The sequence below is a fragment of the Seriola aureovittata genome, chromosome 1 (assembly GCF_021018895.1).
Source record: "Seriola aureovittata isolate HTS-2021-v1 ecotype China chromosome 1, ASM2101889v1, whole genome shotgun sequence".
NCBI classification, from domain to species: Eukaryota; Metazoa; Chordata; class Actinopteri; order Carangiformes; family Carangidae; genus Seriola; species Seriola aureovittata.
Window position 1 is genome coordinate 18461214 of NC_079364.1, and position 26332 is coordinate 18487545.

At 39.7% G+C, this 26332-nt stretch overlaps 1 protein-coding gene across 7 annotated transcripts; it reads right to left on the bottom strand.

The window, feature by feature from the left end:
• Positions 1–6854: 6854 nt before the first annotated feature.
• ppfibp2a (PPFIA binding protein 2a) lies at positions 6855–25036 on the bottom strand. Of its 7 annotated transcripts, none has more exons than XM_056374656.1 (22): positions 24453–25036; positions 22188–22274; positions 21072–21185; positions 19109–19240; positions 16026–16322; positions 15590–15682; positions 14083–14194; positions 13186–13247; positions 12418–12496; positions 12133–12257; positions 11972–12039; positions 11826–11886; positions 11497–11635; positions 10474–10615; positions 9801–9929; positions 9345–9495; positions 8991–9102; positions 8624–8712; positions 8370–8492; positions 7961–8086; positions 7662–7850; positions 6855–7566 (listed from the first exon to the last, which is right to left on the bottom strand). In XM_056374656.1, the coding sequence occupies exons 1-22, from the start codon at positions 24498–24500 to the stop codon at positions 7345–7347; spliced, it is 2700 nt and encodes an 899-aa protein (XP_056230631.1). In that variant the 5' UTR covers positions 24501–25036; the 3' UTR covers positions 6855–7344. The 7 variants fall into 7 exon arrangements, with proteins under 7 accessions (XP_056230631.1, XP_056230623.1, XP_056230661.1 ...); XM_056374648.1 differs by having other exon boundaries at positions 14002–14194; XM_056374686.1 differs by lacking the exon at positions 16026–16322 and having other exon boundaries at positions 24453–25035.
• Positions 25037–26332: the final 1296 nt, after the last annotated feature.

Sequence of the window (26332 nt, forward strand, 5' to 3'; positions counted from 1 at the left end):
TCAGTATGACTGGGCCATATCTTTACCTGCCATGCCACTCAGTGCCCATGCTCTGCCATCATCTCTGAATGCTAGCACACGGGGGGGCTCGTTAGCCTACTATTACAGATGTGACAAGCACACCATAATAGCCCAATTATCCCAAAATGCCAAATTTCACTCCAAAGGAAAAGGAGTGTGTAGTGATTAATGGTGAACACTTAAGGGGAAGAGTTAGACAACGCTGTTGGATAGGAGAAAATATGTATCAGGCTGCCACCACTACAGATGCTTCCTCCCCCCTGACAACTGCAATTCATTTGAGATGCTATTAACATGCATAATTATGCTAATCAAGCAGTAATTAAGTGCCAATTCATCAGAGACCATTTTTTGTCTGTAATTTCATCAAGCATGGCTGCTGGGGTTTGTTTTTTCGTGCATATTTCTTTATACAATATTTCTCAAATGAGGTACTCTCATTTCATCTAACAGTCCCTTTGCTGTAAGCTTGTGAAGTTTGTAAACAGGATGTGTCAGAGATCCATTCTTAGATTCATCAACCTGTCCCCTTCATAAGTCAATTTTTAACCGGCTGCTCAGGCCAGCTTGTCTATTACTTTGGTTTATATCCAAATACATTCAGAATGAACGACATTCCCATCAGCCTTTGCTGTATTTTGTGTTAATGCTAATCAACAAATGTTTGCATCCTAACACGCTAAACTAAAATGACTGTGGTCAACAAAATTCTTATTAAACATCATAGTGAGCATGTTAGCATTCTGATGTGAGCAACTCAAACTCACTGTGCCTACACTCAATACAGCCTCACAGAGCTGCTAGCACAACTGCAGACTCTTAGTTTTGCCATTTTCATACACCATGTTTTGAAAAAGGAAATCTTTTTACACATATTTGACACCTTAAAAGATGACTGCAAGGGCCTGTGTGCAAGCAGCATTTGCACTTGAGATATTTCATCATTGCTCACTTTCACCAGCTTCAGTGATCTGTTCTAAATACTTCTTATGATGCTATTATAACTATTATAATCTTATATACATATGTTGCTTTGGATAACCAAGGCAAAAGTATCTCTTTTGCAAGCTGTTTTTAATTGATTTTTGAAAACAATGGGAGCCAATTACTCCTAGTGGGTGTGGTAAACCTGCTTTGGAAGAGATACTACAACTGGAGTATAGTGTGTTTAAATACAGGCATACATCATATCACTGGATTTTACTAAACAACACTTCGAGAGTGATTCCCAAATTATCTGATAATTTTGTATATTAGGATTATTTTCTTATCACACAACAAAAACCTCTAGAATTATTTTCTGTATCTCTGCCCTTCTATGATGCGCAATGCTACCATGCCTTCTGAGGCAGTGTGGCACATATGAAATGTTATTTGCAATGGCATTCCTCTGTCCAGTTTGACCCTGGGAGTCGGACAGGTGTTCTCATTGGACATGAAAGCCTCTGGTGATGCATGTCAGTCTTGATCACCCATGATGATGGCCTGAGGTAAACTGCTTCCATTCCTCTGACATGGGAACTCTTTTGAGTTTCAGCACTTTTATGATAGTTTTGGCAGCCACAACAACCATTCAGACATTGAGGCGGACAGCTGTAACTACCTTTTTATCAGCCCATTGCACTTATGTATTCCAGATCCTTTTCCATGGCTGTGATAGAATTTGTCATTTTGCTCTCTCTGCCTGTCCGTGTGTTTGTCTCAGATCACTTACAAAAAAACTCCAAACATATCCTAGCAGTGTCACTTGACCTTTAAGATTGACCTTTGTGTTTGGCGTCAGTGTTTCCAGGTTGTGGAATCCTGATATAGTAATGTTAGGAGTAATGTTTAATGAAGAACTCTTAAAGTTGAATTTGATTTTTTTGAGACTGTCCTCCCAAGAACAACGACAGCATGAGTAGCAAGTTCTCCAAAATAACATGTGCTTGCCATAGTAATCATGACAGAAGCAAAGGGGAATAACAACACTGGAGGCTGCAGTTTGTTTCCTGTTTTCAAATGACAGTCAACGTTTTTTTTAAAGCATGATTACGATCCTCCTTTGTGCTGAAATCTTAGATGCATAATTTTCACATAACAAAACAGATTTATCTTCTAACACTGATTCGTAAGAGTTTTGGAAAGTACAGAAAAATAATGCCATCCAGCCATCAGAGCAGAAAATGCTTCTATGTATTATTTCAGAGGGCATGCATGGACAAATTATGTACTCTGTATTTTAGTGTGGAGGACTTGTTGGATTTATATGTAAGTGTATTCAATAAGACTTGTTTCCAGTTGCTCACATTTAGGGCAAATTTTTAACACATTCAATCTTATAAAAGAGTGTCTCATCTGTATCAACAAATGCCCAAATGCAATGTTGATTAAATGATCAAAGTGGTGACATCATTCTCAGTCTTTAGTGGGTGGCTCTTTAGGTGTCTCTATAACTGTCTTATCTCGTAGTGACTGATTTGTCTCCTGTCTCTCAATGAAGTGACCACATTTTTCAGGCACTGAAATATACAGACCAGAAGCTAAGCATGACATGGAGGGAGTTGCCTTGGTTACAAATAAAAAGCTCCTTTGGCGCTAAGGGGGCTGATCATGACCAAGCTCTTCTACTTCAGCTCCCCAAATCATATCCCATCATGCTTGTTTTGGACCGCCACTGTCACGGTTTCTTTGTGGTGAGTTCAGATCATCTGCAGACAATTCAAGGAGATTTATAGCGGCTGAATTTGGGAGTAAATATTATAAAATGGCATTTATGCCAAATGAGGCTGTTACATGGTATGCACTCAGCATGGAAAGTAAACAGAGAGAAACAGCCTGGTTGATGGTGGCTGGCTGTACAGGATGAGATGGGTTCTGAGGTTTGATGGGGCAGAAAAAGGCTCATGCAGACGGCTGGCTGCTCCTTTTGACGGCGTGTCAGGGTTGGCTTGCAAGCTGCTCTGCCGCATCTGGGTGATGCAGTCATCATTGTGGCAGGCCTGTCAGAACACACTGGTGTGCTGGAGACAGATACAGTTTTAGTGGCTGGATGGGGAGTATGTAACACATGCACCACCCTAACATCGAATATGTTCCCCAAACTGGCAAGCTGGTGGCAAGTTAATGACAGGAACGACCAGTGACATCATATAAAAACATGATTACGCTCCACGAAAGACATCTGAGTGAGTCCATAGATCAAACAGACAGGGTGATGACTTAAAGCTCTAACACACTTGGTAACAGAATACAAGTCTGCCTCTATAGTTTTAACGGAAATTTTCACAACCATAAGCGCTACAGAATAAACACACACACACACACACACACACACACACACACACACACACACACCCCCAAACACAAAGAGGGAAGATGAGACAGAGAGAAGGAGAGAAAAGAGAGAAGGCATTGCCAAGAGGGGGTTTACGTTGCATCACCAGCGCAGTGTTTTTATTTGTGATGTATTCAAATGAATTGACAGTCACAGTGGGAGAATAATGTGTAATCATTAGCAAAGGGTTTGCAAATTATTTATGTAATGTAAACCGTGATAATTTACTTCCACTTTTTTTCCTATACTGCCATTAACAAGTAACTTTGAAACCAATAAATGTCACAATTGCTTTCACTTAATTAAAACAATAGATATCATATTGCAAGGTAAGATGTCAGTCATACCACAGACTCCTGCACATAGCAATTTACTGCTTAAGTGTTATGAGAGAGGGTGACACAAATAATAGCTATTAAACTGTCAGCTAGTGGAGGCTGGATCACATTACTGAAATTAGCTAAGATGCACTATTATAAACAATGCCATCCTCTCTTAACACATGCATGCATACACACAAATAAACCCACCCAAATGCACAGACACAACAGAATGGAGAACAGATACTAAAATAGAAAGAAATCTGGCTACATTCCTGATGTGAAAGTTGTACAGCCATATTAAAGCTACTTTATTTTTCACAATGCTACAATGTGTGTCTGACTGTGTTTTTGAGATTGATCATTTGTATTCTGACTATTCAGGTGTTTAACATTGCATCTAATATCATTTGATTTTATTTCTAATCCTGGACTGTCCATCACCCTTCTGGCCAATGCACAAACTCCAAAACTCTCATTTGGAACCACATCAGACTGAGCCCAGTATTTGATTAATGATGTGACATCCTCTCATGTCCTTTGTGCTGGCATGATACCCATGTTCCAATCTGTCCGGCTTAAAGTGTAATTACAAATGTAGCAATGCAGTCCAACATGCCACACTTTTTTATAGCGAACTAAGGGCCAACGCAGTGCCGTCAAACAGCAATCTTACCCCTGAGTGACAAACACAAACAGTACAAAGAAGGGAAATTAAACAATCATGCAAAATGCATGAAAGGCAAACAAGCTTTTTCCTATTTAAACACTCTGTGGTGCACTTCATGGAGTCAACTGTGAAGGTTCATCACTGACAGTCTTTATGGCACATGACACATCCAAAGGCAACACTGACACCTGCTGGTCTTGAGGACTATGGAAGTCTGAAACTGCCAAAATCAGAAATAAATAAATAAATAATTCAGTAAATAAATTAATATGCCATTAAATGCACCAAAAAAAAAAAAAATACAGGCATATTTTAAGTAATAAAATATTACATAAACTGATATCTCTGTTTTAATTTGCTCTTTTATTTATTTTTTTACTTTTGCATTAATTCCCCTATTTATTTATTTTACCATTTAAATTTCCATTTTATTTATCTATTTAATTATTTATTATTTATGTATCTATCCATTTATGTTTTCCCCTTTGCAGCCCCCTCCCCCTCCCCCTATTTATTTCCCCCAAAGGTATTTTTTTCTGTATTTTCTTTTTACATTTCTTTATGCATGAAGCAATGTCAGGCAGTCACCCAGCTGCCCTGGCTTCCCGACTAATCGGGAGCTGCGGAGAAGGGACATTACGCTTCCTATTCACTGAGCCTCGTCTCCATTATGGCAAATAAACTGCATTTACTACATGTACCTGTATCAGTAAAGGAGGCTGAGGAATAACTAAACATAAGACACTCTGAACAAGAGAAAGCAGGAGAATGGGAGGGAGATTCTCCATATTTACATTGATAAAACACAAAGATTTGTTGTAAAATAACCCACTTTGTATTCATGACTCACATATACAAAAGGCACTATCCCAATCCCCACTCCTGCATCCATCTAATTTCCATTTAACATTGATCAATTGAGTAGTGTTACACACTTATCAGCAGGACTAATTTATTTATGAACCTGTCATTTGTAATCATTGATTAGGATGTTCTCAGTTAGGGAACTAATGATATGCAGAGGTAAAAGATTCCCTAATTATTGTGTTTTGTATAATTGAGGCTGTGCACTTCTGCAGGAGGGTTCAGAGGGGAGCTGACTGCTGCCCTGTCTGCCACACTCCCGGGCACGCCAGCAGAATCTTAGTAGATTCACTAGGACTGCAACTGATGGAAAACACCCCGACACAGTGTCATTTATTGAGACTTTGTTTCATTACAGTATTCAGTCTGTGTAAAATGGAATATTCCTACCATTAGCAGTTCTGTCTCATTTAGTAAATACAGCAAATGCATAACAATTACAATACAGTAGTATTGATGAAGTGGACATTAGTTAAAAGCATGCAAACAGCAAGCTATGGGCAAGTCTAACCCTATCCAAGGAAATCATATGTCTTGTTTAGCCTTTGAGCTATAGTATTTTAAGAAATGCCATATCACCACCACTTTATCCTGCTAAAAGTTTCAGGACTCCCCCCTTCGCTCCAGTCAGACAAGTTTGCGACAGGTCAAAGAGTGCAATGCAATCCAGAGATCCTTTATTTGGTTAGACGTACTGATGAAGATGACCGAGAATGCAATATAGCATGTCATTGCCCTTCATTATTTTTTTGAAACTACTTCTTGTCTTTTGCTTGGTATTTTACTTGCATGTAAGACATAGTAATTGCTTTGTATTATGGTGTATGGAGATTTGTTTTTCTGATACCGTCAGAAATTGTTTAACATCCTTTTGTTTGTACAATATCATCAAATCACAAGACATTTTTCTGGGGTCAGCAACACTCGCGGGATCATGACTTCTATAACTGACTAACTCTATATAAGCAGACAAAGCTGCTAAAGCTAAATTATGTTAAGATAAGTTGGCAATGTATCACATTTTTTTCTTTTTGTTACTATACACAAACTGTGCTCAAAACAAAGTTGATTTTTGATGCATTCACTTTGATTAACTTACCAACCAACTTAAAACAGACTCTGTACCAGTCTTGTCAGCAACACTGAACCAGATATTCAGGCTATCCTACTTGAAAAAGCCTGGGCTGGAGCATTATCAGCCACTGGTACAATAATTGGGTGCAAAGTGTTCTCGCATTTTTCATTTTTGACCAGTAGTGGGCAGTCTTGAATCAACTACCCATTCAAGACCCTGATATCCATCCTCAGGAAGTGATGAAATTCTAAAATGTTTTAAGTCCTTGGACCACACAAAATTGTCCCCCTCTCTATAGTGATATACTGCATTAATACGAAACTCCTAAAGTCATAAACTTAAAAACATCTGTTAATCTCATACACTTTATTTCAAGTATACTTACATACTTACTCCATAGTATGATAAAATGTAGATAAAATTTAAATATGTATTTAAATATATCAAACTGCTTTTGATTTTTCCATTTCTTCTTCTAAAATAAATCCAACAAGGCTAACTGTTTAAGGCAGCTTTTTGGCAGAAGAATCCTAAGGTGTACCAAAATTCTTTTTTGAAGGTGCAGGAAAGTATCATTACTGTACCATCAAGAATCGAAATGATTTAATTTTCAAATTTTTTGTCACTCATAAAGAAAATGAATGAGAAACATCATTGCTTACAGTAAGTGGTGTCAATTATTATGATGTTGAGCGAATCCTCATATATAACAAGAAAATGGCACCAATATCCTAAACTAAATCGATAGAAGTTTAAATACAAAATGGTCAGTAAAATTAGCAAAAGTATAAGCTTTGGAATCCGACTGTATAAGGAATGCAGGGAGCAGCTTTCATAAAACATTCCACACAATGCCATCATTCATCACCATTTTAGGTGAACATTGTTGTAAGCGACATCTGGTGAAAAATACATTAACAACAATAACATCACCTGCTAAACACAGCATCTTTGCAGCCCATCCAGCAAATCACCACATCGATGCATCTTGGTTGCATTTCTGCATTAGAATTTCCACTGATTCACAAAAGTCACTTGGGGAGTGAGAGTGAGTGGTGTGTCTGTGGTACTTTTTAAATTATTGTTTAGGGCCATTAGTCTCAGGTTTCATCCCAAGCTGCTCCGGCCTCTCCGCCTGTCTGACCAAGCTGGGGCTGAGGCCCCTGAGTGCTGCAGAGGGCAACCGGGAAACCCCATTCACTGTCAGTGCTCCACTGTCTATTGGGCAGATATAGTCCGCAGAGTCATCAGGTTTTCTCTTTCTCAGGTGACTGAATTGGGTGAAGCCCAACTTCTTTGGCTGAAAACACACAAAAGTCCAACCCATTAATAAATCATTTTAATTTTGTGCTGTAAAAACCACAGAACATTTTGATTGTTACAATGTGTTCTTACCTTGACTTTAGCAGTGGTAGTGAGGGGAACGTGACCTGTGGCATTGCCATACTCGCGCTTCTCCTGTGTGGCCTGAGGCCCCACCAGGGCAGAGAAGGCCGTGGCGAGGTGGCGCCGGAGCAAAGTCTTCTGGGGAGGAATATTTAACAGCAGGGCCAAAGTCTCTGAGCTGAACCGTGGCTCCAGGATCTATGGAAGTTGACAGCAACAAATTTAGGTCTCCAGGCACATAACGTAAGTATGTGATGCCACTGTGCCCTGTTAAATTTGCACCAAAGCTCAAAATTTACAGTACTTACAATCAGCCCACCATGAACACCGCTGCCCCGTAGATTAGGCGCATACTCAGCTAGATCGACTGCTCTTAGCCACTCCATCACACGATGGTTAGACCACTGCACCACCTCTGAGGGAGAGGGTTGTTTCTGCAGAAAGTTGAAAATAATATTATTTGGCATTATACCCATTTCTATCTCACTCATAACCGACTGACCCTCCTCCTAAACACACTTCTTAAACAGCACTAGTACTTTAGACACAATTGTATGAAAGGAAAAATGTTCTGTTACTGGGAGCATTCAACGTCTGTCTATCACCATCTTGTGGACAACTGATGTGATTACACCTGTTCATCATCTAAGAGCAGTAGCTCAGTAAAACACAAACCACAATTTCATCTTCCACCCACTCCTTTCCACCTTGGCTTACCTCCTCCCCTGGCCTACGTCGAAGACAGTGGGGGTTGAACTTGTTGACATGAAGAACATGAATGGCACATTTAATACTGAGATGATGAAGCTGGCTGGTGACCTTTAGAGTCAAGAGGTCATTCTGGGTGAACAGCAGAAGAACATAAGTGAACTTACAAATTCCTAACAGTGTTTTATGTTTGAAATTTAAATAAATGTATTTGCAGGCATCTTTCTAGAAAATGTAGCAGTACGTGAAAGATTAAGTCTTACCACTGTGAGGTATTGTATCATTCGACCATCTACTCGGGCCTCATGGAACTGGTCTTTATACTGAGGCAAACCAATATCATCCAACCAGCCTATAAGGGTGAAAATCAATCAATCATTAATTCACTTCACTCACTAAACATTTTAATTCTAAGATAAGCTCCACGAGCAGTCAGCTGTCAAAACACAATCCCTGTAACGGCTCAGTTGAGATACAGTTGCTGGTTTTGAATGCTGTATATATTTGCATTTTTTTAATATATTTACATTTTGATCTTACACATTACATTTCTTTGTTTGGTTTGTGGCATGAGAAGTCAGACTTTCTATTTGGACATCTGATTCAAATGAGAACGAGAAAGAGTCTTACGGGTGACCCAAATGTGGTCCAGCTCTGACGATTTCTCTACAACTTTAGTGGTGAATGCCCTCAGAGCAAGCTGCAGCTTCTTCCTGTGCAGTGGATTCTTCATACCCATCTCCTGAGGTCAGAAAGGACTGTTTGTCATGATAGAACTAAACATTGAGGTAAATCTTTGGTGGTTTACCCACACACCACGCAATTTAATTCACCCTGATAAACTCTTTTAAGTTTATCTGAACATTAGGATGTAAATATATATCAATAATTTTGATTTATACTATGTATTATTACTGAGCCCTAAATTTAAGATATTTAGTTGTTTAGTTTGAAGTGACATCAACCGTCCTGTTTTATTCTGACCTTCTCAAAGTCCTGAGGTGTAGCAGACAGCAGTGTCTGTCCATTTTCAACCCACTGTCTAGAGAGACTGACGTACTGGCCCAGTCCATAGTCCTCTAGCCAGCCACACACCTGCTCCTTGGTCCACTGGCTGAATGGAATATTCATATCACTGACAGAAAAAAAAGAGAGAAATTAGACACGGGACTAGTTCATTTATTTTAATTGGTAATATAATATTCACAGTAAAATACATAAAGCATACCATACATTCAAAACACAATTTGATATCCTAAGAGAAGTGTCTTCTCATTTTAGCCCTTTAGGAAATGGTGGAGGTGAGAATGAGGTGAGAGAACTTAACCAGATTATTTTAAGGCAGCGGAGTATAAGAGTGACCTCGCTGATAAAAAACCCTTAAAATAGAGTACTGAGAGTACTGTAGGCGAGGTCAGGTAGAGGCACACAGAGCTTTACCGTGCAGGGTCATACGATTCAGGGGTCCTGGTTAGTCTGGGTCCTGCTGTAGCCCGCAGTCCCCCTCTTCTAAACTGACCGCCATCTGGATCTGCTGCTATAAGCCCCCCAGACTGGGTTCTTCGAAGTCTGTATGGACAAGGATAAACTCCTGGCGTTACTTTCACTCTCAGAGTACAAAAGACAGATCTGACACATTCAGTGAACGCATTACTTATCATCTATTTTTTCTTGATGAAAATAAATAATAGGATAAAGAAAATCAAGATGGAAAATATTCTTTATCACTGGAACCCAAATAGTAATTCATTACTCAACTCAATAATTCTGTTTTAATACACACATTTTAAAGTGTGTTTTTCCACTTGTCAAATGTAGTGGCAATATTGTATTACCAGAGGAATAGTTTATTACAGTACAGTATAATATTATTCACATACACCCAATACATACACATAAACCACCAACTAATACGCCACACAAACCCATACAATATATATTATCTATACACAATCTAACATATGTTAAAATGTATACAAGATATGAAACTTATCTATGTTATTAAAAACTGCCAGTCAAAGTTTGTCTACTGGCTGGTGTTTTCTTCTTGGCTTGGTACTGATAATCTGTGCTGACATACTGTTGAGGTATTAATCTATTTTACAACACTCACTTTCCCCAGAGTCTCTTGAAGCTCCTGTTATTCTTCATGTATTCTGGTGAGCCCACAGCTCGTTGGCCAGGCTGTGTATTTGCCCCAGAATGAACAGGGGAATTATCACTTGAAGTGCTGTCATCAATTTTCTCCAACTTTCCTTTAAGAGTTACAAAAAACATAGTCAGTGTAATACTACTGAGTACAAATTTGATTCAAATCATTTGAGTGTACTGTGAAGGGCTACTTAGATATTGCAACATTTTATAGATGCATTTGATTAGTTAAAAATCGCAGTTTACCCATAATAATTTGAGTAGTCAAAAGCCCCACAATAATGTTGCCAAAAAAGCATTTCAGTAATGATGCCTTTGAAAAGATCTGGTCTGTTTAAATTTGTATTTTTCTGTAGTTGTGAATTGTTGGAGACACAATCTTGATGACTGAGTAAAAAGCAGCCAAAAACTAAACAGCACATTAGGAGCTAAGTGGTGCATGTGTGGTGGTCTGGATTTTCACAATGCTCTATTCAGGAGAGGGAGCACAGGTTACAGACCATTGAGCTCAGCAAATAAGTCATCAGTTAATGTCCCATGAAAAAGACTGGGTTTAAGCTAAAATTTACAAGGTGTGATCTTTATGATATAGGCTGCAGTCAGTCTCTACTCTGCAGCAGAACTTGGCAGAGAGAAATCAGGGTGGGGCTCAAGTTAAAACCGGTCAGTGAAGCTGAGGAAGGGTGGAGCTGGGATGAATGTGGTCAATCAGCAAGCGGGAGGGTGTGTTTGGTGAGAAAGTCTAACCCATGATCCATCAGCTCTGTCAGGAGACTCTGCAATTAGTTGTGATCAAAGGTGTAATGGTCGTCTGGTCAAAGGAGAGTGGTTTGCTTCAAATATGAATCCTGCCTTTGCTCATTGGAATTACTGCCCTCACGACTACCCCACAGAAAAAGGAAGTCTGATCCTATATCGAGGATTATTACTGTACACTATCAATCATGTCATAAATTACAGCCTGAGTTAATATGTCTGGATTTACTTTGGCTGGAGTCTCCATCTTCGCTCCCATCTGGAGACCTTTGGCTCTGGATTTCACTGCTGCTGCCTCCAATCCCGTTTTGCTCTGACAGAGAGGAATTCACAGGCAGCGTCTGACTTCTGGTGTCACCCAGAGCACTCTGGATAAACCACACAGATATGAATACAAAAGGCAAGGAAAATCAGAAAATTAATTGTAATTGTATAGCAGTCATACAAATTGTGAATTCTGTCACACATCAATCATGTAAGACACCATACAGTCACTTGCATGTACTGTAAAAAAAAAAAAAAAAAAGTAAAGTCTTGGCATATTAGATTTGAAAGTACCTTTTGTGAAGGTCCATTTGTTAGGTCATTCATGCTACTTGATAGAATCTGTGGTTCTGTTCTGAGAAGATAAAAGCGCGAACATCTCAGTCAAATCCAACTGATAGACATTGGCATGAGTCATTGATGAATAGCTGCTTCGCTACCTGGAATCACTGTCCTTCTGGACTGATATAAGTGATGTTTGTTGGGAGGAAGAGCTGTTTGTGGAAACCTGCGATGGGTAAAAATTAAAGTTAGAAGAGCTAAAATGACAAACAAACAAACTTCAACTTGTATGACACCAGTTAAAAGTTTTTCGACCCACTTCAGACTTTACATCCTCAGATTTTGCACTGGCAGAGTCAGTATTCTTCATTTGCCCCTGCTCTTCTTCCTCACTGCTGCTTGAAGGAGTCCTTCCATTTGGCAATGAATGAACAGCAGGTGGTGCTACAGTAACAAAGAAAGATTTTTTTTTTCCCTCAACTCAAGCAGTGGCACATACTTCTGTCAAGGAAGGAAGTGTGGTGGCTTTCATTAAGCTCAAATGTTGTTGCTAAGATAATACAAATATTTCAAAGGAAGCACAAGGAGTGAAAAGGCTGATTACCTTGCCTTGTGGTGCTGGTGACCTCTCTGAATTGCCTGCACTGATTCAGGAGTAGAGTGAGCTCTTCAATACGCCGGTCCTACAGAAAACAGAGTAAGGGAGGTTCAAGGTCCACAAAACCCAATTAAGATGTTTATCTAAGGTTAAGAAACACATATAGACTATCTGCTTCGCCCTGTTACTGGCCAATATGCCACACAAGCATCCCTCTTTCACCATATGGCCTTTACATCAATGTAGTGGATAGGGTGGGGATTGACACGGGCCTGGATGGAAATCTTTGTGTTGTGGTAACCAGCTGCGCGGAGTGTGTGTTTTTTGAAGTGGTGCCCATGCCTGGTTTCGCCATGGTTCTCTTAATACAGCTCACTCCAAAATTAGGCTTGGCAGATCGAGGCCTACTTAAGTGTGGCTTTGCCTGAAATGGCTCGCCTTGGGGTGTGTGTACGTGTGTGTCTTCACTAGTGTGCCACATGTAGGGCTGTGTCTGTAAGTCTTTAAAGTCCAAGATTCTCTGGGAGGGAGAATACAAAAGTCCTTCTGTACTATAAATGGTTGGAGGGTGGCGCCTCTAAGAAATGACAACATCTAAAAACAGTTACCTTCTGACCTTGCAAACAGCAGTGATGATGGCACTTGTATATACATGCCAGTAAGACACTTTACCTTGTAGTAAACAACACACATGCTGTTCTATACTGTTTAATCACATACAGCTGTGCTCCCCAGAAACAGAAAGAATCGGTTTTCAGATTCCTGGTAACTTACCTTTTCATCGTTGGCAGCAACCAGTGATTTCATTCCACTCTTAAGCCTCTGCAGTTCCTGATCTATAAAGAGAAACCCCATACTGATTATTAATAGGCAGCTACTTGTGTTATATAAATTATTATTCTGTATAGACACATTTAACTGCATATGGTTATTTAGAAAGAAAGGAAAGGCAAAAATACATTCTAACAAGTTGTAATATTTATTCCTTACTAGAGTGACATCCAAACCATATATTTTTAGATTCATGAAAGCCTTTTTTATCCACCAATCATAGCTTTAGCCATGTCAGCTTTTACATATTTGGGCCAACAGTCCATAGACACTTCCTTTGTAACAAGTGCAGGCATACAGGCAGGATTGCCAGTGAGTGAAAGTGATTATACTAAGCAAATACCCCAGAGAAGTGTTTTTCTGTGACAGACAAAATTAAGAACAAACAAGAGATTATGCTTTCAGGAATCCATAAAGACAACCAAGAAGCCAAAGGGAAGAGAGATAGTGCATCAAGTAAGTAAACCAGGTGGTGTTTGACAAATCTGCCCCTAAGAGAAAAAATAATAGAATAAAGAGATGTGTGGAGAAAGGATATAAATGAAAAATCACATGTAGACATGGCCCATGGGTTCAAAATCATTTTCATGAAATACTGTTTGGGCTTACATTTGGCATTTAGCCTCTTCCTGTACATCTACTCTGAGAGAGAGAGACAGAGACCCATGTTGAGACAGTTTATTAAGGGCCAAGACAGAGTTTTCCCACAGCTGTTACTACAAGTTAATGAATGCAAATAGGAGTCATTAACTGTGTCACCTATGAGGCTGGGTAGCTCAGACAGTGAGAGGCTGTTGTTGGCAGGTGGGTCGAGGCCTTGAAGCTGGGTGCTGTGCTTACCTCTCTCTGAGCTCTCGGTGGATAGAGAGGGTCTGGCCAGCAGCTGAGTGTGCAAGCTCTCGATCTCAGCGTTCTTACTGAGCAAAAGCTGCTGAAGGCTGCTGATCTCTGCCTGTGGGTGCCACACATGAGGAATCTTAGCAGACAGGACATGCAGTTCTACGCAAAGGTACTGTATATGCCAACTCTATTTAAACACATGCACAGCTAGAGGCACTTTCACATTCACAAAAAACAGGACAAGTAAAGGCATCTTAATTTAAAGTGTCAGCACATGTCCTCATTTGACACCCAAACTGGGTAAGATCCCCCACATAATACCTACATGTAAAACACCCACAACAAAGCACGCTAATGTTACTCTGAATTTTAGAGAACCAAAATATTAGGCCACTTTATAGACTTTATAGTTTGTTTGGATGTAAGTTACAGAGTATAAGGAAAAAACAGATGGTAATAAAGTTAGGTTCATGCTGATCTATTTGCCAGTGTTCTGTCTGTGAAGAAGAAAGTGTAAGAAAAATACACTTCTTGCTTTATGCACCACATCATACCCCTATTTTTACTTTATCAAAGCATTACTCCCCACTGATTTGTTTAAAAAGGTATAATAGGATACATAAACTCACACATAAAAGCTTTTTTATATTTCTAATTTTCTTCTATTAAGCTTTTCCTAGCTTGATATAAAGAATATCTGTCTAACCACCTTCTATGAAACTGAAAATAACAAGTAAGATATTTCTGTGAGATGTACCATTTGTTCATTTTAAAATTTGGGGTAAACATCCATTAGATAGAACAATGCCAAAAGGGTATTTTATGAACTGCTAAAAACTAAAAATAAAGAATTTCAGATGGTAATATGACTTTGAATTGTACAGTATTCACATACACTGCACAACAAATCAGGTCGACCTCCTTTGAGAACTACCAAAATGGTCGAGGTTGTGCCTGACCAGGCGACACCTACAGGGGTTAGTTTGTTAAAAGTGAATCAGCAGATGTATCTTTTGAAATGGTAGAAGTATAACAGAACAAGGAAATATGGTATAATATTATATTATCGCATATAATCTAATACACAGACAACTATTGTAGTGGAAGGGAAAGAGGAAGGAAGACTGAGAGAGAAATGATGAAATAATAATATCTTAAAAATAAATAATAATATTGTAAAAGATGACGAGATACTCAAGAAAGTTTGAGAAGTTAATGCCATGGGATCATGCCAAAGTATACAAGAATGACATTAAAAAAGGACTAAGCCATTATTAACTTTATTTCTACAGTCCTTTAAAATAGAAGGTAAATAGCTCTCAGACTTCTTAAGAAAACATAGGTGTCCATGAATGAGAGTGTGCAAAAGAAAATGACTCACTTAGCTGGCTGGAACATCGCATTGGACAGCATTTAGGAAAGTTGAGTGGACAGTTAGCAGTGGAATTTGGGCACTGGTGGTATATTTCAAAGTCTAGACACCATGAAAATCCAAACTTTCTTTTACCTTTGTTGCTTTGAGTTTCTTCTCATACTGTAACTTCTCATCCTCCAGGTGCTCCACTTTGTCCTTAAGAATCCTGAGCTCCTTAATTAAGCCCTGAAACAGAACATGTGAGGAAGATATGCCTCTTAATTTCAGCTGCAAGCCTTAAAGAAACTTTGTCACTCCAATAGCAGGAATAAATAATCAGGTGATGTTAGTAAGCCTGCATATTGTAGCACACAATATCAAATTACATGAAATGCACCTAGAGGTATTAGCTATGTCACACACTGATGCATAACAGATTGACCAAGTTGCATAGTGACATGGAGCACTGCTGAGGATACTTGGTGAATCCATGTTTCATTTGCATCTGAACCGAAGGATTGCACACACCAATTTAAGACAACCCATGCTGTACACAACATTAGAAGTCACTCAGGCAAGCTGTGCCTACACTTTCTCCTCTACAGTGGTACTGCTGCTCTGCATCTGAGCTACCCTCTTCCAGGCTTTGTGTGTTGCCATCAGACGCGTCTGGAGCCTCTTCTAGTATTTGTATCACCCCGGAGGTTCTGTCACAGGACGGCCCGGGGTTTGAGCCCTTGTCCTCTGTGGGGTCGTTGCAGCACTCCGCGAAAAAGCTGCTGTCAGCCGGGATCTCCATGGCCTTTTTCTCCTGGATCTTGCTATTGATCTCCTTCTGAAACCTACACATCTGCTCTTGCAGCTCACTAATGAAATTCACTACAGTCTGACAGATGCAGTGGGGGAGAGAGAATTGAGAGAAATGTTTAGAAAGAGAAGAGGAAACACTGTAGAGAAGGTGTATACGTCTGTATTTGTGAGTGAATGCATCATTGCAGAAATTATCTTTCAATCCAGTTTTCCCTCTACATTATTTCTAGGTAATCTGATATTCTACATTCAGAGAAAGTGTAGATAAGACCTTGAGCCTGAATATTTAATATGATAGTTAGCCTGTGTTAGAAATACAGATCCTTGGCCGGTCCCACATACAGACACACAGGGCCAGTTCTTACCTAGTTTATAGGTATGGGACAATATACGATTTTATCACTCGTGGTGATGCAAAGCACTCACAATAAATTGATCGTGGTGAATTTATCATCGGAAAAATTGTGAAGGGTGATAATCTAGCTGGCCAACATGCAGTCCTATATTGATTTATTTCGAATTGCCACAAGGGGGCGCCTCCATATTTCCAGTCAAATCCAAAATGCTAAGCCAGCGACCATGGCTAAAGACACGGCTTCCCGTATCCCCCACGACAGAAAGTTAAATCGGATGTGCTTGAAATATTCTGGATTCCAAAACCATGAACGACAGGAAAATGAGAGGCCCACCTGCAGAACCTGTCGGAGGAAAGTGTCTGTCTGCCCATCGGTTCAACACCTCCAATTTAAACTCCCATGTCCGTGATAACCATTTAGCTCTGTTCGCCGAACTCCAGGTACAATTAACTTAGCGTTACTGTAAATTACACTTACGTAACGTGACGTACTTAAGTGTTGGTTATGTCATACTAACGTTGACGTTTCGTTACGTTATGATGCTGTGTGTTGTGAACGTTATATAACGTTTTGGTCACCATTGAATTAAGCTAATGTTGTCTAAGTAATGTTAGCTATGTTAGCTAAATAGCTCATTTGTGTCATTTTTTTTTTTACCTCTAATTCGATTTTTATCATAACATTAATTTGGCAGCAGTCCATAAGAAATAAGAATTACAATTTATTTTATTTGACAGAAAATCTCGTTGCATGTAGCCTACATGTAACACTGCTGTGCAAGTATTTATCAATCGCAACAGCAGAATATGTAAGTTTATCATTTAATAGGCTGTATGCATGTAGAAATGACCATTACAGCATTTCCACTTCAAGTCCTCTCTATTGCTCTCATAGAAAAAAAGAAAATGTGTTGATGTAATTTTCATCATTATCAAGATATATTATCTTGATAATAATGAAAATGAAAATGAACTGCAATTATTTTGGCCAGGAGAATAGTGACATTAAGTTCTTATTTTGTCCCTTGCCTATTCCAGAAACACAGTCTGTTTTGTTTTTATTCATGAACCTGAACTTCCATAACATGCATATCCAGTTTATTGAATGGGTGGTTTGAATTGAGAAACTGCAAGAGAGGTGAATAAGTTTGCCATCTTTTAGAGGTGATCATGTTCCTTCAGAAAAAGTGTAAACAGCAGCCAAGTTATGCTCGGACTGTGGACAGAGGAAGTCTCACTTGGGGTCTGGTACAGCGGATATGACAGATGATATGAAGTGCCTCCATGGCTAAATTTAACTATGAGCTTACTGGCTCCACAGCAAGGAGGCTTGCACATGTTGTGTGTGTGTGTGTGCAAACATGCATATGTGTGGACATGTTTGTGTAGTAAAGGAAGCACGTGGGAGGCCAGTAAAGTGTTGAAAGCAGATTTTTCCTATTCTCCTTAAGTCCAAGCAGCTTTTGTAGGGAAAGTAGATTTTGTTTACATAATGAAAGTAGCATTGAGAAATGCTGAAACATATAGCCATTTGTCCTTGCTAAGATGTAGAAATCAACATATTCAATTAAATGTCCTTTTTTTCTTTTGCTGTCAAATGCTTTCAGAAATATGACTTCCGTTAGGAAGGGGATCATTTTTTTAAGAATGGCGTACTCAACCTTTACCCACCACCAAGAACAAAATTCTCTGGGCTGAAGCCTACACACACTCATATTTGGCCCACCATCCATCATGCCAGCTCCGCTATGCCTGAACTCTCTTAACCTGTGAACACAAAGGCTCTTTGACCAGCAGTGTTTTGACAGTAACTACATACATTACAGTATCCTGTCTAGTAAGAGTGCAGCTTTCCTTGCTTTCCCTTTCTCCAATTCATATGGTCACTAAATGCCCAGGATGTCTGCTGGTAACCCAACACATTGGTCTTAAGCAAATACATGATTCAGTTTAAACTGACAAAAAAAATGAAACCCCTTGGAGACTTTTTTTTTTTCCTGTAGAGTTTGGCCAGGAACAACAGAGCCAGGATTTTGGTGAATGTTCCCCTACATCCATCCAGAAAGTGTTTATGGTCTTCCATAAAATCAGCAGCTGACTTCAAGGTTAGAGCCATCAGAACACAAGACAGATTTTTGTGTGTACCCTCGTCATTCCTGGCAGAGTAAGGTTCAAATTTCCAAGGACTGAAGCAAAACAGAAGTGTTCCTGAGGATTTTAGTCAAACTAATTCCTCCTTGCAGGCAGTCCTCAATGAAACAACCTATATGGTAATTTGGCTATGAGCCTGCCACGTTCATATAAATAAATCCGCTAAAAAAGAATATGAAGTTTAATTGGAAAATTATACTAAGGGTGATATCAGTGACAGCTCACACAAGTAAATCAAGTCCGACTGATACATATTCAAATAAGTTCTGACAAACCAAACAACCCTACTATATACTGTAAATAAAAACTTAATGAGTACAAGAACTTGCCTCATTCAGCTCTGTAAAAAGCCCTACCTCTGCTTTGTGTTGCCTTTCAGCTCCATGGCCCTGTTTTCCCTCCATGTCTGCCAGCTTTAGTTTCAGGTAGGACACCTCCCCCATAAGACTCAGCTTCTGGTTCTCCAGTGACGTCCTATGCAGGAGCTCCTATCATCAACAACATACAGCAACAGCATGAATCAACACAAACGGACATAAAGGTAATCACAAATACACGTAAGTACATTACCCCTTCAGTGACAGCACTCAGCACTTACTGAACAAAGGCAACATTAAGTGTGAGGTACAGCAAGCCACCAGTTCTGTAATGACAGTCCCCTCAGACAAACCCACTGGTTTAAAACGCTGTTTGAGTGGCTAAATATACACAACCCATGACCACTATTTATAATGCCTATTTCACAGCTCACTCAAAGCACACAGCAGAGGGGAGGAGAGAGAGTGTGTGAGAGAGAGAGGGGTACCAAAACCATGCAAAACATTCATAGAAAGAACATTTAAATAACTGTGACAGGTGCATTTTCCTTTCAGTGTGTGAACCTTTGCCAATTAAACCTGTGCTGAGGGAGACTATTGGTCTGCTATACACTTCTGTGACTATCTCTCTTCTTTGGTTGTCAGCCTTGAGAGTTATGCCAGGCTATGCAGGCAGATGTATTACTAATTTGGTTGATGTCAAGCAGGTGCTAAATCACTTAAAGTCCACAAATGAGCGTCTGAGGCAGGCAAACATTACATATGGATATATCCATTTAAAACTCTGGCTTTGGAAAATATCTGGGCTTCTTCTAGTGTGCACACTGGAAAATATTAGAGCTTTGTCACCAGGAAGAGATTTACGGCTCAGGTCCAAAGCCTCATAATGACCATGTCTCCAAGAAACCAGCCCTGCCTGCCCTTTGATACACTGCACACGTCCAGCATTGCACAAAGAAGTAGACACTGAGCATTAAGTTCACAACTCATCAGATAGCTAAAAGACATATTCCTGACTCTTATGTACTTTGTCAGAAAAGGCTGGAACAGTCTACTCTGAAGGGAAATTTCACAGGAGCAGCATTATAAGAATGAGATACATTTAATTTGTGTAATACCTGGTTCATCTTACTCCAGTGTCTGCCTGTAGTATAGGAACGATAAGTGTATTTCCCTCATGGATGCAATGGTTTCAAGTGTCTTGTAGTTTCAGTAGATGAAAGTTTCATACATCCATTCCATTCTTTGTCCTTCGTACAGTTCAGCAAAGTCTCCGTTGTAGATTTGAAGTCAAAAGCAAACAACTGAAAGTTGTAGACATACACGTCTAACTTCTCTTAAAGGAGCACCACCCCTATTCTTTCTCCCTCCCATCTCTCCACCTTTTTCAGTTGTTCCTCCCTTCCTTGTTTGTCCCTCTCTCCTTCGCTCTGTTGTCCTCTCTCACTCTCTCTCTCTCTCTCTCTCTCTCTCTCTCTCTCTCTCTCTCTCTCTCTCTCTCTCTCTCTCTCTCTTTCTCTTCCTGTGTCTGTGTATGAGCATGCAGGGAGTAAGTCCGGGTGGTTACAGGTTGGGGGTGTGGCTAATCGTGCTGTAATCACCTGCCCAGACAGACCAGTCTTACCCTGCTTAAACCAGGCGTATACTCACACTGTCCTGGAATGAGTCTGAGCATCCTAAATATTTTGGTTGTCAAGGTTATGTGCAGCCAGATTCACTGGAATCTTAGCATGGAATTTCTTCCCAGGAAGCAGAACTCATCCCGAGTTACATATTACAGCTTATGAGAAATGATTGGATCTGCATAAGAATCACATTTAAAAGATAAATGGACAGTCTGGGGCCCTGTCACATCTCATTAACTGGAAGAAAAATATTGATATAAAAGCCTGGTGAAAGTCAGAGTTTCCTGACTTTGGTCCAGTAATACGTCAAGCATTTGGTAGCAATTGAGGAACTCCAATGTAAGACTGAAGTCAGCGAGGTCAGTAAAGCTGTGTACCTGCTGTAGCATCTCCTCCGTGGAGTTGAGTTTGTGCTGATGGTCCACCAGAGAAGTCTCTAGATCGCTGATCTTCACGCCCTGAGCTTCCACCTGGTCTGTCAGTACACTCACCTGTGTGTGTATTTGTGTGTGGAAACAGAATGATAGTAGAGATAATATATATAAAGATAAATGGACAATTAAACTGTTAAACCATCATTTACTTCCACATTTCATCACAGAAATACAGCCTAGGTCAGAGTTTCTCACAGCGCCCATTCGTTAATATTAGCTATTTTCATTTAATCGCTGCTACTCATTTGTGTTGAAATTTCTGTGTCTGTGCCAGGTCAAACAGTGCAAACATTTCCTTTGAGAAAAAATGAATGCTCCTTTGTGCTTCGTTAGGTGCTTGCAACACTTCAGTGGCTCCAGCAATATCAGCAGAATGCTGGTTAAATGTAAATCTGTAGAAAAACTATTGAGGCTAATCACATGCTAAAACAGCAGGTCCAACCAGCCAACTGGAGTGGATTTTTTTAAGGAATGTTTTATCTGAGGCCAGAAGAAACAAGCAGGACACCTGCTCTCACCCACACCTACATGCTACAGAGCATGGTGGTGCTAGCCTCAACCTGTCTGAGATTAGCACTTGTTCAGCAGTCCTGAGAGCTGCACACACCTACACACGTATATAAGTGCACAAACACATCAGACAAAACAAGACAGTCTATTGTTGTAACAGCACCAAACCCACTTGATAAGTGTTGCTTCACCCATGCAGTGGAAAAATGCAATTACGCAACATTTATAACAAAATACTGTAGTCTACCTTTGCCCTTTCACCTTCCTTTCCTTGTCTCTTTCCTCTAACACTGTAATGTGATATGGGCACTGTTTGGAATCGGTTCCCACTAGCAGCATGGTGTCAAATGTCCTCTTTTATTTGAGTAGACTCATAACCAATAGAACTGATTCACCTTTATAAATGGATGTCCAGGCATGCTCTGGGCTAAATGTTTTAATACTACAATAACCTTTTTAAAGGTCATATAAATCTTATACAACAGACAGAAATACTATTGATGCACCCTAACAAAAGAAAAGCATGTCCAGGGGAGTGACTAATCTCACCTGCAGAATTAGTGACTCTTTGTCTCCCTCCAGACGTGATAACCGCTCCTGGTAGGACTCACTGTTGCCGTTTGAATGGAGGTTTACCTTCAGAATAAAGGTCACCCATTAAGTTCAGTAAGTACACTGTTAATGCAAAACAGTTGCCCAGTGGGTCGAATTTGGTTTCCTTCAGTGTGATTGCAGCCTCTGACTCAGACAGTACACGCATGTGCGCGCACACGCACACACACACACACACACACAACTTACCTTTCAGGCTCAAACGTCATTTTCTGTTAGTCTATAAGCGGTTTACAGGTCCTAATCCAGTATTAAAAGTTGTGTACAACATTTTGTACCGACTGATTAGTGGAAAAAAAAAATGAAGTCTGAACTCGGGGCTGCCTGTGCAGTCAGGGATATTTCAGAGCCATCAGTGTGCAAGGGAAGTAAAGTGCAACCAAATGAGCTCAAATTTCGTAGAAATCCAGGCTTTCAACCACAATCATGGAAACATTATGTAGCCCTGCGTCCGTCATTCTGCGCCAGCCAGCTCATGTGGTTAGCAATAATTTTAAAATGTGCCTTATTAAGCCACTTTGCATCAGACTTTAAAAATAGATAAGCCACGTGTTTTAACATTAAAATATTTGATTGCATAATTTATGTGTTTTTACAGATATTTCTTTTAAATTTTAGTGATGAGAAGAATTTGGTTCCTACACAAGTCAGTCCTCCAATCCACTTGATATTTTTCTTAGTTTTGGTCTTGGCTTAGTTGAGCTATTCACTTAGTTCTTGCTGTGTGCTTAATTATTTCAAGAAAGCAGTTTTTTTTAGCAAGCCCAAACCTAGAACCATTAACCTCACATTATTACAGATGTATCTCCAAATTCTTTTATTTACAAAATTTTGGGGAACGAATTTGCTTCATGACCTCTACTATAATAATGTGACTCATCTCCTGTGAGGTTATGGTCTGATGAGCAGCACTGAAATTGATTACACTAAATAACAAAAAATTTAAAATAGACTCCGTATACTGTAATGCAATTGACGATAAGATTCATGGACGAAATATTCATTTGTGAAACCCTTTCAGAGAGGTGTTGATTTAATTTAACAAACCTTTTGAAGCTGTAGTTTGTAGTGTTGTTAATCCGAGATGATGGTGAAGAAGAAACTGTAGAGCTTTTGTGTTGCACTGTGTAACAGTACAGTATATTGTTTCTACTTTTCTTAATGTGTTTTTATAATTTTATATGGGATTCTTGACAATATGTGTTTAAAAGGGTTTTATACATAAAAAGATACTATATTACTGTACTTTCTTACTATTTTAAGATTTAGACAAAGGTACTCGTACAAAGGTACTTGTCAAACGATATCATGAGGATTTGTTATGTCTGGTATAGAGGAAATTTCTAAATCTGCATTTTTCCACATTATCAGTTGATTGCTAACATGTCATGTATACACATTTTAACCATTGTTATAACAATGGTTATTGTTATAACAATGGTTGACAAGTATGTACATGAAAAGGCTTCCTCTGTAGATCTGAGTCAGTAAGAATGAAAACCTAATGGAGGCAGTCAGGCCTAATGACTTCTTAATGGCAGCAAGATGGTATGTGCTGTCCCTATAGGTTCAAGTGGCAGGAAATGATCTCAGCTGACATGTGTATCCATTTATCATTCTCCTTTAACACTTTAACCTTATGACCAGTTTGGCAGACTTGTTGTGCATTCAACAACTCACCCATGTGTCACCACCAGTCAACCATGTAACCTGATGCTCTGGTCAGACTAGAAATGATTAAATCTGCTTCCCATATTGATGAAAACTATATTAGCTATTATGTTAAAATATATTATTTTAGCTTCAATACAGAGAGGTTCACTAACTTGTTGCTCTGTTCAGTCAAAAATGTTGCCTTTAAGACTTTGATAGAATAATTCTTGACATTTATCCTAAAACAAGAAAGGCATGTCTGTAATAGCTCAGATACACATGTTAATTAGCTGCTTATTTTCTTACATAAACTTCTAACAGTCCACACGGGCTTGTATATCAGAGTGCATCTGTTGCATATTCTACAGCAAACTCCTCAACTCACAAACAAAACACGTCTTCCTCCCAAATTATGTGCATGGCAGCTGTAATTACGCTGTAAAAGCAACAACACCGCAGGAGCAAAATAAACAAACAAGATCTTTTTTGTGCAATTATGGCGCAGTATGAAAGTATGAAAAGCAAACATGCAAGTGGAGAGTGTCTTACCTTTCTGAGCCAGGCAAAATGTTTGTAGAAATCAATATCATACTCCATTTTGCAGGCCCATTGTGCTGTAGGTCTGACTCTTAACAATAACACTAATAAAATTTAGCCCGTGCAATAAAGCACCAAGGAGGATGAACAGAGACCAGAATCCACAACAAGACAAAACAGTGGCTCTTAACTGTGCTGCACTCTCTATCTCCCTGAATCCAACTCTCTTCCTTTTACAGACCCACCATATTGCAGTTGTAGAGTCTACAGAGAAGACTTAGTCCGTGTGGTTTGGAGTCTGGGCCGCCTGAGACTTTTAGAGCTGAGCCGAATAACTCAAACTATGCCAGTTGGCTGTACTCCCTTTCTTTCTTCTCTTCACTTTTTTTCTACCTCTTTCTAACTCCCCTTTTTCTTTTTTCTTTTTTTTCCCCGCTTCCTCTCTAAAGCATGCTCAAAATGCTTCAGCATTTACTACATCTCTGCATTTTTGCTGCACCTCATGATCATTCGTCTTTTTCTGTCCTCCCTTTCTTTCTCCTGTACCTTTCTCTCTCGGTCTCTAGCCCGTTCTCTTGCACTGTCTGAAGTACCTCTCAGTCAAGCTGATTTTGCGGGGCTTCCTAAAGGGGCACAGAGGAGAGGAAACTTTCTGCAGCACATGCTTGTCAGATGTGGTGCCGAGCAAGAAGTCATTAAAGACGACGCAGAATGGGAGGAGGAGGCAGTGGAGGAGGTTGAGGGGGAACGTGAGTGTAAAGTTGACAATATCAAACTAATGTAGAAGTAGAGTAGAAGAAACTAAATGCTGCTGGTGGGTAACCTGGACGAAACAAACAAGCAACTGTTGCAGAAAACGGAGGGCAGGAGTAATGCAAGGGTATAAGACTGAAGGAAATCAGGGAGAGCAGGACAGTAAAAAGCAACTTGCAACTGCTTGTACTTAAAACAGGAGCTCTGGATCTCATTACCGGTGCATAGATCCAGCTTCCAGCTCTCTACTTCTTAGCACACAGGAAAAAGCCCTCCAGATGTTGATGACCAGGATCAAAGAACACCATATCACGCAAGTAATAAAACCCATGGACTCTGGAGTTGTAGACTTTAGTGGTAACTAACAGAATCCTTTCTCATGTGTTGGATTTTGGATATTTCCAGCATTATATAATGCTGTTATGGTCTATTATCTATTCCTGAGTTTTGAAGGCCTTCAGGAGTGAGTGAGGCAGTATTCACCTTGTCTTTCTCCAGCCATTTTAATATAACATTTGCCGTTTCAGTGGAGACTTGTCTCCTGAGAGAGTCCTGTTCTTCCTCACTCCCCTTGCCCTCCAGTGCTGCCCTGAGGGCCTCAGTCAGCTGGAGAGTCTTGAGGGCAGGGTCCACCGGTGGGGGAAGGGTCTGCTGTTGGGTACATTGTGAAGACTTTAAATCCTGGCCATCTAATTGCATAACAGCACTGAATAGTCCTTCACCAATTTTGCCTAGAGAAAGAACAATGGGAAATCATTTATTGTGATTATTCGCATCATTACTTCTTGGGCATCAGTACTGAGAATACAACTGATAAAGAGGTGACCCGCAGGCAGCAGTATAATAAGAATAGTTCCTGAAATGACCTCTTGAGGGCAATATTGTGCTCCAGTGTGGCTTACTGGATGTAAATAGCATCAAATGGCCCAGTGCTGTACATTGTGGCTTCTGAAATCCACAAATTAGAGGGTCAGCTTGTAGGTTACTGTAATCAGAAGAAAGTTCTTTTCTTATATGCTATCCTAAGTTAAATCAAAGGAACAGTAATTCAGTCAGGACACAAAGTGCACATGTGGACAGATGTGTATGATGTAATGTAAATCATATGTATTTTCATGAACAGTGTGTGATTATTTGCT